This window comes from Zeus faber (assembly GCF_960531495.2).
Source record: "Zeus faber genome assembly, chromosome: 9".
NCBI classification, from domain to species: Eukaryota; Metazoa; Chordata; class Actinopteri; order Zeiformes; family Zeidae; genus Zeus; species Zeus faber.
Genome location: NC_137197.1, coordinates 31,473,662 through 31,486,407, shown reverse-complemented (window position 1 = coordinate 31,486,407; position 12,746 = coordinate 31,473,662). Strand labels below are relative to the sequence as shown.

The following is a 12,746-nucleotide window of genomic DNA, read 5'->3' as shown; positions in this document are numbered from 1 at the left end:
CAACAGGTAGGCAGCATCCAGAGTAAGGACATGTCAGATGAGGAGTACATGTTTATGGATTGGGATGAAATGGGTTGCTCAGTTCTTTAAGAGCACATAGAGTTGTGGGAGGATGTGCCACATTAATTATGAAAGCTTTACAACACAGAGAAGTAGAGATCAACAATGAGCTTGAATGTGTGGTTGTTAAAGTGTGGTCATTGCAGGGAAAGACCTCTGTAGTTAACTTCTATAACCCTGGACTACAGTTGGAGGAAGAAAAGCTAGAAGGTATAATGGATAAAGTTGAGCTCCCAGTAATATGGGCTGGGGATTTTAATTCCCATTGTGCAGTTTGGGGGAGTAGGACATGAAACAGAAATGGAGTTGTACTGGAGGATTTTCAAGACAAACATGGACTTGTAGTATTAAATTATGGTAGGCCAACATTGTCCCAAGTCAGCAAAATCATGCATAGACTTAACATTCACATCAGCTGAGCTTACCTTAGTGGCGGAATGGGATATAATGGGCAGATACACAATGGGTAGCGTTCATGTTCCAATATTAAGCAATTTTTGTAGGATGCTGGTAAAAGAGCAGAATGACAGGCCAAGGAGATTCAATTACTCAAGGGCAAGGTGGGAAGAATTCGAAGAGAAGACTCAGCAGCAGAGATCGGAAATTTAAGTCGTGAGGATGTGTATAGGTGGAACAGAACACTTTGTCAAATGCTAACATTGGCTGCAGATGAGTATACCACCAAAGTATAGTACCAAAAGCACAAGGTCCAAAAGAACATCAGCTTGTACCATGGTGGAAAGATGCATGCAATCTTGCTGTATGCGCTCTAAATAAAGCATATGGGCGGTTGAGGAACAGTCCATTGGAAAGCAATGCAATGGTATATAATAAACTCAGGGCAAAGACCAGGAGGGTTATAAAGGATGCAAAGAGAGAAAGCTGGCTAAAGTTTTGCAGTATTTTAGGACCGCAAACAGAAGTTAAGAAGTTATGGACCTTGGTGCATCGTATGGCAACGGGAGCAATCTGGGAAGCAGGAGGCGGTTGACTACAAAGCTAAGGCAACAGCGCATAACTCAGAATATAAGCTCAGCAAACAAAAAGAAGAGGGAGGAGAAGTTGAGGAATGAGAATTTCAAACTAGAACATCATAGTGATAACACAAATGTAGTGAATACCTGCTTGTCTTTGCAAAAACAAGCCATTCAGAAAGGGAGAGAAATAACCTGGAAGGGATGGGTTAGTACCAGATCATCCATCTGGATGATCTGGTACTAGAGGAGGGATCACTAATCAATACAATATGGGAACATGGACATTAGCCAAAAGAATGGAAACACTAAATTGTTGTCCCTATAAGGAAACCTGCTAAAACAGCAAATTAACCTGGCTCTTGCTGCCCAATTGCACTGACAGCTGTATAATGTAAATTAATGGAACGTATGGTTACGGACAGACTAGTATATATTCTTGAGAAACTTGATTATTTGATCCCCTACTAGAGTGGCTTTAGGGTTAGACGATTCACTATGGACTCTGCACTAGATTTGGACATTGAATGTTGAATGTTGAATGATCATTATTGTAATTTTACTCAGGTACAATGAAATTTCACATCAGGAAAGCTTCAGCAAATAAAGAAACAATTGTGGGTGTATTTCTGGACATTGAGAAGGCATAGAAATAGGCATAAACTGGATCAAGAACTTTTTGAGAGATCGTACTATTGAAGTAATGCCGTTTTCCCACCAAAATTAGCGGGTTACCCACTAAAAATAGGCGGTTGACACCTTTCCCATTGCCAGGAGAAATGGCGTTTTTTTTTTGGTGTAGCACGTTCGACGTCACAAACACGCCGGAAAAGGGGCGTGTCATGGTTCCAGTGTGATTGGGAACAAAACAGTAGACGAAACAGCAACTTAAACAATGACATTAAACTGTAAAACTTGGGAAAAAAATATTTTGAGCAGTTCAAAAGAATCGGATCATTCAGGAACCACTCAACACTACAGTAGAAGCAGCAAGGAGCACCAGCAGCATGGACACTCATCAACATGCACGGGCCGGTGCACGCACCTGTCCTTCTGCGGCAGGGACCGGCAGGGAGTGTGGGGGTGCACCGCTGTGATCCCCAGGATCCGATCCCCAGGATGTGATCCCCACACTCACAACATTTCATGGCCCCCCATGTGGAAGTCAATAACTTCTGATTTTGGATTCTAAATGGGATATGAAATGATGGGATGATACACAGATATTCACTGTCAATTTATTCTCCGGTGTCCAGAATTTCAACGTGCTTCGCATTACGCAGGTAAAATGATCAAAATTTGTGGGTAAACCCGGGTGTCCTCTTCACATCAGAGCCGATTGGAGATGGAGCCGATTAAAACCTGGGTCTATTGCCGGGTGATTTGACCTGGGACTGAGACCCGGGGTTTTCCCCTTTCCCACTGGTGACAAATGCCAATTGTACCGGGTTTTTCATGCATGCCTCTGTCTTACAGAGGAGATTGGTGCATGGGCTCGGTAGCAGCCCAAGAGCGGAACGCCATTCCTCCTGCAGCCGAGACAACTATTATCCACAATTATTATAATAAATCCTCAGTGATATATATAATTGTGTCCTGCTTGCGGGAAATTGAAATGAACAAGAAAACTCTCGCCATGTCGGCGCACCACGGCCGGAAAGACTCCTCCTCCCTCCCTGAACTCTTACTCGTGGGCGCCCCCCACGAAGCAGAAAAAAAAGCCCTGGACTCTGACACAGGGTCAGCATACCTAAAATAATAAAAAACTGGGCTCTGAAACAGGATTCCCATACCTCAGACCAACAAAAAATTACTGGTCCCCTTCTAGGGGACCTGATTCCCCAGAACAGCACAGTCCACTGGCAAACCTCCCCCAGGGTGATGATAAAACTCTCCTCCCCCCTGGGGGAGGGCATGGGGTCTCGAGCTGCTGTGCTGGCTGCTCAAACCACACCATCCCTACACCACAATAACAAGCCTATTGAAAGAGTTGAAACATTCATATTTATGGAATGACATGGCGGGTACATGAAGAGAAGTTGCAGAGTTGCAAAATCATCATCACCACTACCATCATCATCAACGTCATCATCAGAAGAAGAAGAAGATTTTTTTCCTGACCAGTCGGTGGCGACAAAGCGCCATTTCCTTGTTCGTTTGGAAAAGACGAAGAAGATGCGTTTGGTTGGTTTCCTTGGCAGCTGAACAGGAGGAGTTATGCCACATAGACACCAAAGTTAAGGAGCCATAACTTAAGAATTTAATCTCTAAGAGCACCTTAAACGGGTACGTGTTCGTGGATTCAACACTTTAAACCTACTAATTGTAAGAATATGGAGGAACGTGATAATGGACGACAATTACACCGGTTGGAAAGCTAGAATTAGCTTAGCATCGTACGCCAACAGCTGTTTGTATCAACAGTCGACTAGTGACCATGGTTAGCTGGCTTGGTAATAGTTTTATAAACGTTGATATAATTTGTTAAAGTTTTTGACTATTTTATAGCCGAACTGTCGTTTTCTTATTATCTGTCTTGTTTCTATATTCATGGTTTTGTATTTTGTATCATGTTTGATTGCGATGGCTGTTGATAAGAAACCAGTGTGAGAAATGTTAATGGACTAAATCCTGTTGGTTTACTGTCAGGTTAACGTCATATCAGCACTCATATAAACCCTTGATTCTCATAATGTAGAACTGAGACCCACAAGTCCTATATTTAGTTCTACTACGAATAGAAATAGAAATCATACTTATGCCGTTAAACATTGTGGCCTATTGTAACTAAAACAGTCAATTGCTTTCATGCTATCTTTAAGAGAAGGTCTTGACAACGTCATTCAAATGTCGTAAATTAATTAATTTAGTTATTTACTTACCAGGTTAGTCGCATTGAGAGTCAGCCAGGTCTCTCTTTTATAGGAGAGGCCTGTCTGGGAAAGCAGTATACTGAATCAATGACATAGAACACAAGACGGAGACAGAGCACTATAGTATAAAACGGGAAAAGCCTAGTAGGGAGGTAAAGCGATGATTCGAAACGAACGAAATAGCAGCAGATCAGATATGACCTTTTATAAATAAAGTGTGAGAATGCTTTTAGGTGGTATAATGGTGAGTGAGAGCTTTAGAACTGGTGAGGAACTGCAGAGCACTGTTGATTCAAACATGGAGAACATCACGAATGACCAAAGTGGCCTCAATAACTTCTCCCTCTCTATATATGGGTCATTCTCATTAAACCACCATAAAACATGTCCCAAATGAATTGATACACATATTCACAGAGAGAATGTGAAATAATTCATTAAAATATAAAAGTACACAAGACCTACTATATGGCCCATTGTTGTTTTTAACTGATATTATTTTAGTGTTTTTTTAATTTTTTTTCTATCAAAAAATGTATTACCGTAACACATCTGGGAAAGAAATAAATTGTTACGATAATGTATCCTTAAATTACCGTAACCGTTATGTAGTATCTCATTTCTGACAGAAATATACATTTTGTTCATATTTATTATTATATTCATATAATTCATTTTGAACATGGCAATAGAAAGAGCACTGAAGGAATGAATGCAGTGATTATACATTTTTGCGCTGTCGTTGTGTGCTCCGCCATTTACACATAGCTAAGCTGAAGTACATTCATTACCGTAATAGCCATTTTGAATTGTCCGGAAGTGTTACAGTAATGAGGTTTCTGACAGGAAAAGCACAGAAAAAACATGAAAATAATGTTGTAGTTAAAAATCAAAAAGTGGCCCGTATAGTAGGCATGGTGTACTTTAATATTTAAATGAATTATTTCACATTCTGTGAATGTGTGTATCAATTTGTTTCGGGCATGTTTTATGGTTGTTTCACGAGAACTACCTACATATACAATATATAGACTTGCTTAACCTCTTGTTTTTTCGTAGGTCCAGCGGCCATGGCCAACGACCCGTTGGCGGAGGCCGGCTTCCATTTCGATGAGCTCAACAAGCTGCGGGTTTTGGATCCAGAAGTGAGCCAGAAGACAACGGAGCTCAAAGAGGAGTGCAAAGAGTTTGTGGACAGTAAGTAAAGCCACAGTTCACTGAAAAATAAAAAAAAATTGAGTCCCCTCTTCCTACACCAGAGTGCGCCCCAATGTCAAAAATAATTGGTCTGGTTTTGTTTTGTTATACAGAAATCGGAGAATTTCAGAAGATAGTCGGCGGTCTCATAGAGCTGGTGGATGAGTTGGCAAAAGAAGCGGAGACAGAAAAAATGAAGGTTTACCACTTTACGAGTTGTGGATTATCCACCTGCCATATATATCATGGGCTTAACCTCACGCCATTTGGTCCCCCACTCCCCCATTAATTTCCGCATTCAAAGTGTCACCTTGATGGCTTCTTCTTTGCCGCCTGCATTGTTCCGGCTGCTCACTGCTGCAGCAACCACAGCACCAGTACTAGGGAGTATCTCGTTAGGGAGCAGCCGGAACAATATGAGCGGCGAAGCCATCTGGCTGACACTTTGAATACGGGAATTATCATTTCTGTCACTTATTTTTGGCATTTACACACAACTGACATAACCAGCCATGGCCTCGGATTATCACAAATATGTTTGAGAGTACAAGTTAGTTTGTGTTGTTAAGTGCATTGTACTTCCACTATTTGGGTTTAGAGTAGCACTTCACCAAGGGCAGCTGCATTTTTGACAGGACCCCGCTTTGCATAAGTCTCAATGAAAACAACGAGCAGGGGACCAAACGGGGCAAGGGCTTAACCGCTTGCAAATATTTCCACAATTCTCTGGCAGTTTCCGTCCCATCGGCTGTTTTTTTGTTTGTTTGTTTTTTTAGTGTTGAATGCTCTGTTTGCTGGTGTTCATTTAGGCATGTGTCTTGTTTTGCTCAGGCCATCGGAGCGAGGAACCTGCTGAAGTCCGTGGCAAAGCAAAGAGAAGCCCAGCAGCAGCAGCTGCAGGCTCTAGTTGCAGAGAAAAAGATGCAGCTGGAAAGGTGAGCCCAGGATCCATCAGTTCCTTGCCTGTTGTTAAAGGCAGGGTTCGCACAATACACAGCATTCATTGTTTTTGAAGTGCGTTCCTTTTCAATCTAAATTCTTCAGGGTTTGTAGTTCATCTTAACCGCATGGTAGAGTTCAGTATCGCCTACAATGAACATCAGATTTTGAGACTTCTTTTTTTTTTTTTTTTTCACAATTTTGGTCACTAGTGATGATTAATTAATGTAAAATATATTTTTTAGAAAGGGTTAAAACTTAACACTTAGACCGTGCTCTTTCTATTATAAACTTCTCATAAATTGCTGTCATTAACTGAGTGGAGTTAAACGAGAGAAAAATATTTATTATATAAATATATTTCTTATATTTAAAAAAAAATTATAAATAAAAGATAAGGCGCCCTTTCACATAGATAGATACTTAATTCATCCCCAAAAGGAAATTGCAATGTCCAAGCAGCTCACACTAAAAGACAGTAGGCAGTAATACTTTGCAAACCATGGAATAAACATAGAAAGATTAAATATACAACAAACCTCACTGTTAACTGTACACAATACATGGCAGGATATTGGAAAGTAAAGCTGAACATTTGAAATGCCAAGCATTTAAACATGAAAAATTTGAATATCTTGTGCCAATTTTACTTTTTTTTTTTAAATAAATTAATAGATTTTTAGAACCATTATACTGAGTTAATATGGAATGCCATTTGAGTCAATATTAAATAAAAAAAAAAAAAACAAGCAACAGAAGCAGGCCTATGACTACCGCTGCTGGGCAAAGGACTTTGTACCTGCGACCCAGGTGTGGATCTACTGTCCGGAGAGGGGCCTCTCCCCAAGCTGTTAAGCGAGTGGGCTAGCCCTTGCACCGTGCTGGAAAAGCTGTCCGACGTGGTGTACAGGGTGTGGCTGGTCAAGTGGAACCGGGTAGTGGCTCTCCACCTTGAACGGCTTGCTCTCTACCGGCCCCTGGCTTCGACCCAGGAGGTATGAGCTCAAGACGAGTTCCGAGCAACCACTCCTGCTACCAAGGTTACGTAGGAGCGCCAACGGCAGCACCGGCCCAGCTCCTCCTCTCTCCACCAGCACTGAATCTGTGAGATATCCGCGCCTCATTCATTTGCATATAAGGAATGGAAATATGGCATTATGAAATAAAAGCCCCCTGATATGAATAAAAAGTATTTCGAATCATTTTTTTTAAAACTATATTTAGTCATTTATATAGTTACATTAGCATGTATTTACATATTTATTGGCTCATTTATTTATGTCAGGATTTATTTCAAAGGCACATTTATTTACGTATTTATTTATTTAATATTTACTCAAATCGTGTTCCATAAGTTAAAGGACACACTGCCTTTTAAGTAGTTTTATTTTTGTCTCACTGAAATGTAATAGATGAACTATGTGGGTAATTAAACTTTGGTACTAAACGCCACGGGAGTTTTCAGTACCTCAAATTTGTCCCATTTCAATCTAGTTTTTACAATACAATAAGTTTTCTTCACAGATAGTTGCGGGAAAAATGTCAAAAGCTATACATCTTTTTTTTTTTTTTCTCTCTCTTTCCATCTATTGTAGGTACCGCATCGAGTATGAAGCTCTGTCCAAGGTGGAGGCTGAGCAAAATGAGTTCATAGACCAGTTCATCCTCCAGAAATAAGGACACATGGTGAAGGCCCCCAAAGGAAGGGGGGGAAAATGCTGTGTTTGTATGTTTTTTTTGTTGTTTGTTTTTTTAGTCAGTGACCATGTTTCCAGAGAGTGCCTGTCCTCTTGGTGACACCATCCCACCCCTAGGGAGTCACTCAGCTGCAAACGATGACCCAATTATTTAGTTTATTGTAAGGAAAAATTACAATTGCGGCTTCAGCTCCTGTCCCTGCGGAAAATCTCATGTCGAGAAAAACTGAGAAAGTGACATTATTTATATACAAACAAACGTATTTATACTATTTATACTGCAGAATTACTCTGTATATCTAGTTTTCTTAACATTTTGTACTGATACAAATGAAGAGAGCAAGTGCATGTGACTGTAAATATATATTTTCTTTTTAATGGAAAACACCTCAAGTTTATATTGTAATCTTTTGTGACACCAAAGTATTCACCTCGTGGCGTTAATGCTTGTTATGGTCGTTAAATTCCCATCTTTTGAAAATCATTCATTTCATCTGCTTCTCATCTACTTTGATATCTAGATGTACTGTTTCTCCACTACAGTTTTACTTGAATAAATGTACAATGCAACACTTTTCAGGGCCATTCTCATTTTTCCACCCAACATAGTATGGAATTTTTTAAAGATGGCACCTTTTTTTTAAATTTACACAGATCCTTTATGGTATTAATGTTAATGCCTAACTGACTTTTATTTAGAGATTAATTCACAGTCTTCAGAGATGAATTTAAAATCCAATCTAACATTTAAAATCATCAATTGCAGTTTTAGATTAGGTGAAATATTTTCACGCAATGGAACATGTCATTTTCTGCCGATTTATATCAACCGACAATATAAAATTCTCAGCTCCTCCCCACATTCATAGCAGAGGACTGCTGTTTTGGAGAATCAGGTAGAATCAATATTTACAGAATCAATGTTTTATTTCAATACATCCTACACATCAGAGGAAACAACGCGATGTGCAACAAAGCGACGACTTGCGTTGTGGTGCTTGGTGTAAATCCAAAGGAATTTCTTATTTGAGAGAAATAATTGACTATACAGGAAATCAGTATCTGTAGATACCCATGACTTGTGCATTTTATTTCCAAATTTCAACGTCATTGAGGGCTCTTAGACTCTGGAACCTGCAAAAATTTGATATGACTTACAAACTCTACTTATAAAACAGAAAAGGGAATTGCAATGAAAATGCATTTAATTAACTTTACTCGATCATATGGACGTATATGATAAAAAGACAACAAAAAATCATGATTCACATCATTGCACAAAACGGCTCCAATGGTCCATTCTCGTGACAGTTAATGTGTCTCACCTCTTCTTTGTGTACTGTAAAATAAATTAAAGACATAATCAACTGTATGTCCGTCTTCCATAAATCTGAAACAAATTGAATGGAATGCATCCTCACTTTATCAATAACCCAGTCTGCATCTGTGATGGCTCTATGAATGATCATTTGTATTCTTTCCGGGTCGTCTTCATCCGCGTGACTGTTGTATCCCTTAATTGCAGCGTAAATACATAAAAATAAACAGACAATATTCATTACTACTATTGAAACAATCTTTACACATCACATTTCAAACAATTAAATCAAAATGAGTTTACGCCACCAAGAACATTTTTCTATGAGGAATTTGTCGTGGTGAAGATTGGTTTCTCTACACACCATTAATATAACACAAATAGAATACATAAAAAATAAATAGAGTCAAATGCTACCCCCCCTAAAAATAAATAAATAAATACATAACACAAATGGAAAAACATACATAACCATACATGAAATTCTATGCACAAAAAAATAAGATAAAAAAGATAAGATACATTCTTGGTTACATTCGTCTTCAGAAATGTGTATTGCATAAAATGTTAAAGCAATAAATATACAAATACTGTGCACACACTGTACAAAGATGTTTGTTTCTAAGCACATAGATGTAGCTCACAGATGATCTGTGGGTTCTAAGCTCACCCTAAAAGACATTCTCTCTCAGGGATCTGAGTATGTGTTCGATTGTGATGGATAATAAGGGCATTTGTAGTAATCTTTTGCACTTGAAAAGGAGAAAAAAGGACCCCTATTGGTCTCAGGAGAATTTTGATGTGTACTGAAGGGGTGGGAGTAATATTCTGATTCGTAAAGTGATATCAATTCAGGAGAGTCACTTCTAATAAAGAGTGTAAGCGATTATGAATGGCGGGTAAAAACAATCCTTAAATTGTCATCTATAATCTTTGAGAACTATGATTGACTTTAGCTAGGGCCACATTAAGTGATTTTTGAGGCCAATTTGGCAACAATTTGAGATTGGGCTGTGTCCAGGGTAGTGCAGAATAATTTCACTGTAGAGTTGTAGCTGTCACGGATATGTGTGAGTGAAAGACTCAAATCTTGTCTATACGATCCCAATCGTCCAGCTCATGACTCAAACCTGTTTGACTGTATCTTGTCTAGTCTTTCTATAATGCTTTCATGTGTGCACCTCAAAGCCTCAAATTGCAACAGCAACTTTCAACAGCCAATGACATTGTGCACCTGCACGATGGCGAAGCCAAAGAAAGTGGCAAGTGTGGACTTCTGAAATGGAGGAGCGAGTGTCTGATTAGTGTATAATGTCAGCGTATAATGTCAGTCTGCTGCACAAACAACCCTAGTAGCGAGCTTTATAGCATCAATGCTCGTTTGTATATTTTGCCTCTCGCCAGAATCCCATGGGGAGACACATTTTTGCGTGTGCCGGAGTACCACAAAACTCTGTTCTCCGTCTCTATATTTGTGCTCCTCACAGACAGCAGTTATGTGTGTATGCAGAAGAGACCAAAAATCTGCTCATTTCAGGTGCTCAATCTTTTCATTGTTGTTCCCAATTTAGAAAACAAAAACATAATGTTCACGAGGCTTTGGGAAAACATGTTTTTCCTTGCTCCACCTGCACAGCTCATTCACGAAGACCTTGTCGTATATTTGAAGACGAGTGTCTCTTGCTGTATTGGTAATCCAATTTTTTTTACCTTACCGCCTCGCTGTTTTTGTTGACCCGGATAGATTTCATCAATGCTGTCATTGATCTCTCACATAATCACCTCAACGAACACTATTGAATTCTTATCTTATCACGTTCCTGAAAGCTAAGCAAGGAATCCCAATTCCAACATGCCGTAAATGTCCGTCCTATCGGCTTGGAAGTGGGTTTGAATAAGGGCAAAGGTTAAAAGCATGAAGTTTGCTAAGCAGTTGTGACATTAGATTTCACCACAAAGGAAAAGGTGGTGGTGAGTCAGCAGTCGACATGTCAGACTGTTCCCTACCTGTCTTATCGCATGACGGTAATGTTGCTGCATGGTTGTAGTCGGTAGCAGTCTGCAGCATCTGAGGAGGTAGCGATAGAGGTGCACGGGTGTCCTGACCAATTCGGCCCCAACTAAAGGCGCCATTCCTCAGACGTGTTCAAAATTGTTCTAAATCACCGCAGCTGTCTGTGAAAACAAGTCGAGTGGAGAGTTTGGCTGATAACAATGATGCAAGTTATCCCTTCATACTGGCATTTTTGCAACTGTTACAGACAACTGTACCATCGGGCCAAAGAAAAGTATTTGCAGGCCAAATAAGATGTGAATTTGTTAAATCATTGGTGTAAATTGTGTAAGTGAATGGTGTAAACAAGTTCAAAGCACCCTCAAACGCATCATATTAGGGATGCAGAGCAACTACAATTTTCCGTATTCGTATCAGTACTCGATATCTGGCATCCCTACTCAACACACCCACTATATACGCTTTAGTGTAAAGTGGGTTTATACATAAGTTTATGTTCAATTTTGTTTAGACTTGAAATAGTCACTGTAAACACAGAAAATTTGATTTGAAAGAAATAGATCAAACTTCACTACCGATTAAAATATAAAAATAATAGACAAGTCGTTTACATAGTGCAAACGAAGTAAGACCATTTTTTCTTCACTGCGGTGGGTTCCCAGTGTTGCCAGTAGGGCGGGGCGATATTGATAATATTTTGATAATGTGGGATAAAACCGTCCATGTTACATTCAATTACATGACTGTGATACAGCCTTAAAGACAACATTTAACTATATTGTGATATAGAGCCCAATAGCGAGTTTCTGGGAGTGAAAATCCCATTCATATTCTGGATCGAGTTTTTTATTATTAGTCATAATATCGTAACTATCCAAGGTACACTTACCGCGAGCTTACATTGTGAAACAATGGTATATGCTCCTGTAGAAGCCATAAGTATGATATTAACCTTTGTTTTTTTAAAGAAAAACACGTTTTATTCACGATGTCATGAAGAAGGAATACACCAACCACAGTCCTGGAGTGTAACAGCGACGTCTCTGATTGCTGGAGCTCGCTGTTTACCGTTGGAATATTTACCGCACCCGCGGTGACGTTTTCCAACCCGTGCTAGTGTACTGCTACCACACAACACACAACACTCGACAAACAACAAACTCTGATTTCAACACGACCATTGACAACACAAACACGATAATGACGACGAAGGGTAAATTCAAACGGGGCCGTGGTCTCGCCTCGCGATATCGCCAAGACGGCCGCCGCCTTCCAACGACACTCGGAAATCAGACACTCCGAGTCTGTAGTTCCTCACTTCCGAACTGAACGTGTAAGCATTGCCTCCCTGTCCGTCGGTTTGTCCCCAAACGTCATGACTATATTGATACTTACAGCGAGGCAGTCACATGGTGGTGACTTGGCGCCACCGCACAACGACTCACGCAGGACACGAAAAAATAGCAACGTAACTTAAGTCGACGACTGTTCGTGTTCACTAAGCCAATAGCCGAAAGAAGAAAAAGCCAATGTCTCGATAGCACCATCTACTGACATGGAGCGTGTGTTACTTTTCTCTGTCCCTCCCTCCGTCAGGGTCAGTAGTCTAATAAGGATCAATTGCAGTAGTTCTCACTTTCCTATTTTGATTCTCATCATTGGTCGTTATTCATC

The 12,746-nt window shown here is 39.9% G+C and overlaps 2 protein-coding genes across 5 annotated transcripts; one reads left to right on the top strand and one right to left on the bottom strand.

The window, feature by feature from the left end:
* Positions 1-3,194: 3,194 nt before the first annotated feature.
* ift20 (intraflagellar transport 20 homolog (Chlamydomonas)) lies at positions 3,195-8,325 on the top strand. Its single transcript, XM_080007384.1, has 5 exons — positions 3,195-3,320; positions 4,967-5,104; positions 5,218-5,303; positions 5,936-6,039; positions 7,639-8,325. The coding sequence occupies exons 2-5, from the start codon at positions 4,978-4,980 to the stop codon at positions 7,718-7,720; spliced, it is 399 nt and encodes a 132-aa protein (XP_079863510.1). The 5' UTR covers positions 3,195-3,320; positions 4,967-4,977; the 3' UTR covers positions 7,721-8,325.
* A 423-nt stretch (positions 8,326-8,748) lies between these two features.
* lyrm9 (LYR motif containing 9) lies at positions 8,749-12,585 on the bottom strand. Of its 4 annotated transcripts, none has more exons than XM_080007386.1 (4): positions 12,087-12,446; positions 11,066-11,234; positions 9,162-9,254; positions 8,749-9,079 (listed from the first exon to the last, which is right to left on the bottom strand). In XM_080007386.1, the coding sequence occupies exons 2-4, from the start codon at positions 11,189-11,191 to the stop codon at positions 9,062-9,064; spliced, it is 237 nt and encodes a 78-aa protein (XP_079863512.1). In that variant the 5' UTR covers positions 11,192-11,234; positions 12,087-12,446; the 3' UTR covers positions 8,749-9,061. The 4 variants fall into 4 exon arrangements, with proteins under 4 accessions (XP_079863512.1, XP_079863513.1, XP_079863514.1 ...); XM_080007387.1 differs by having other exon boundaries at positions 11,066-11,233; positions 12,090-12,446; XM_080007388.1 differs by lacking the exon at positions 12,087-12,446 and adding an exon at positions 11,962-12,003 and having other exon boundaries at positions 11,066-11,233.
* Between the last annotated feature and the right edge of the window lie 161 nt (positions 12,586-12,746).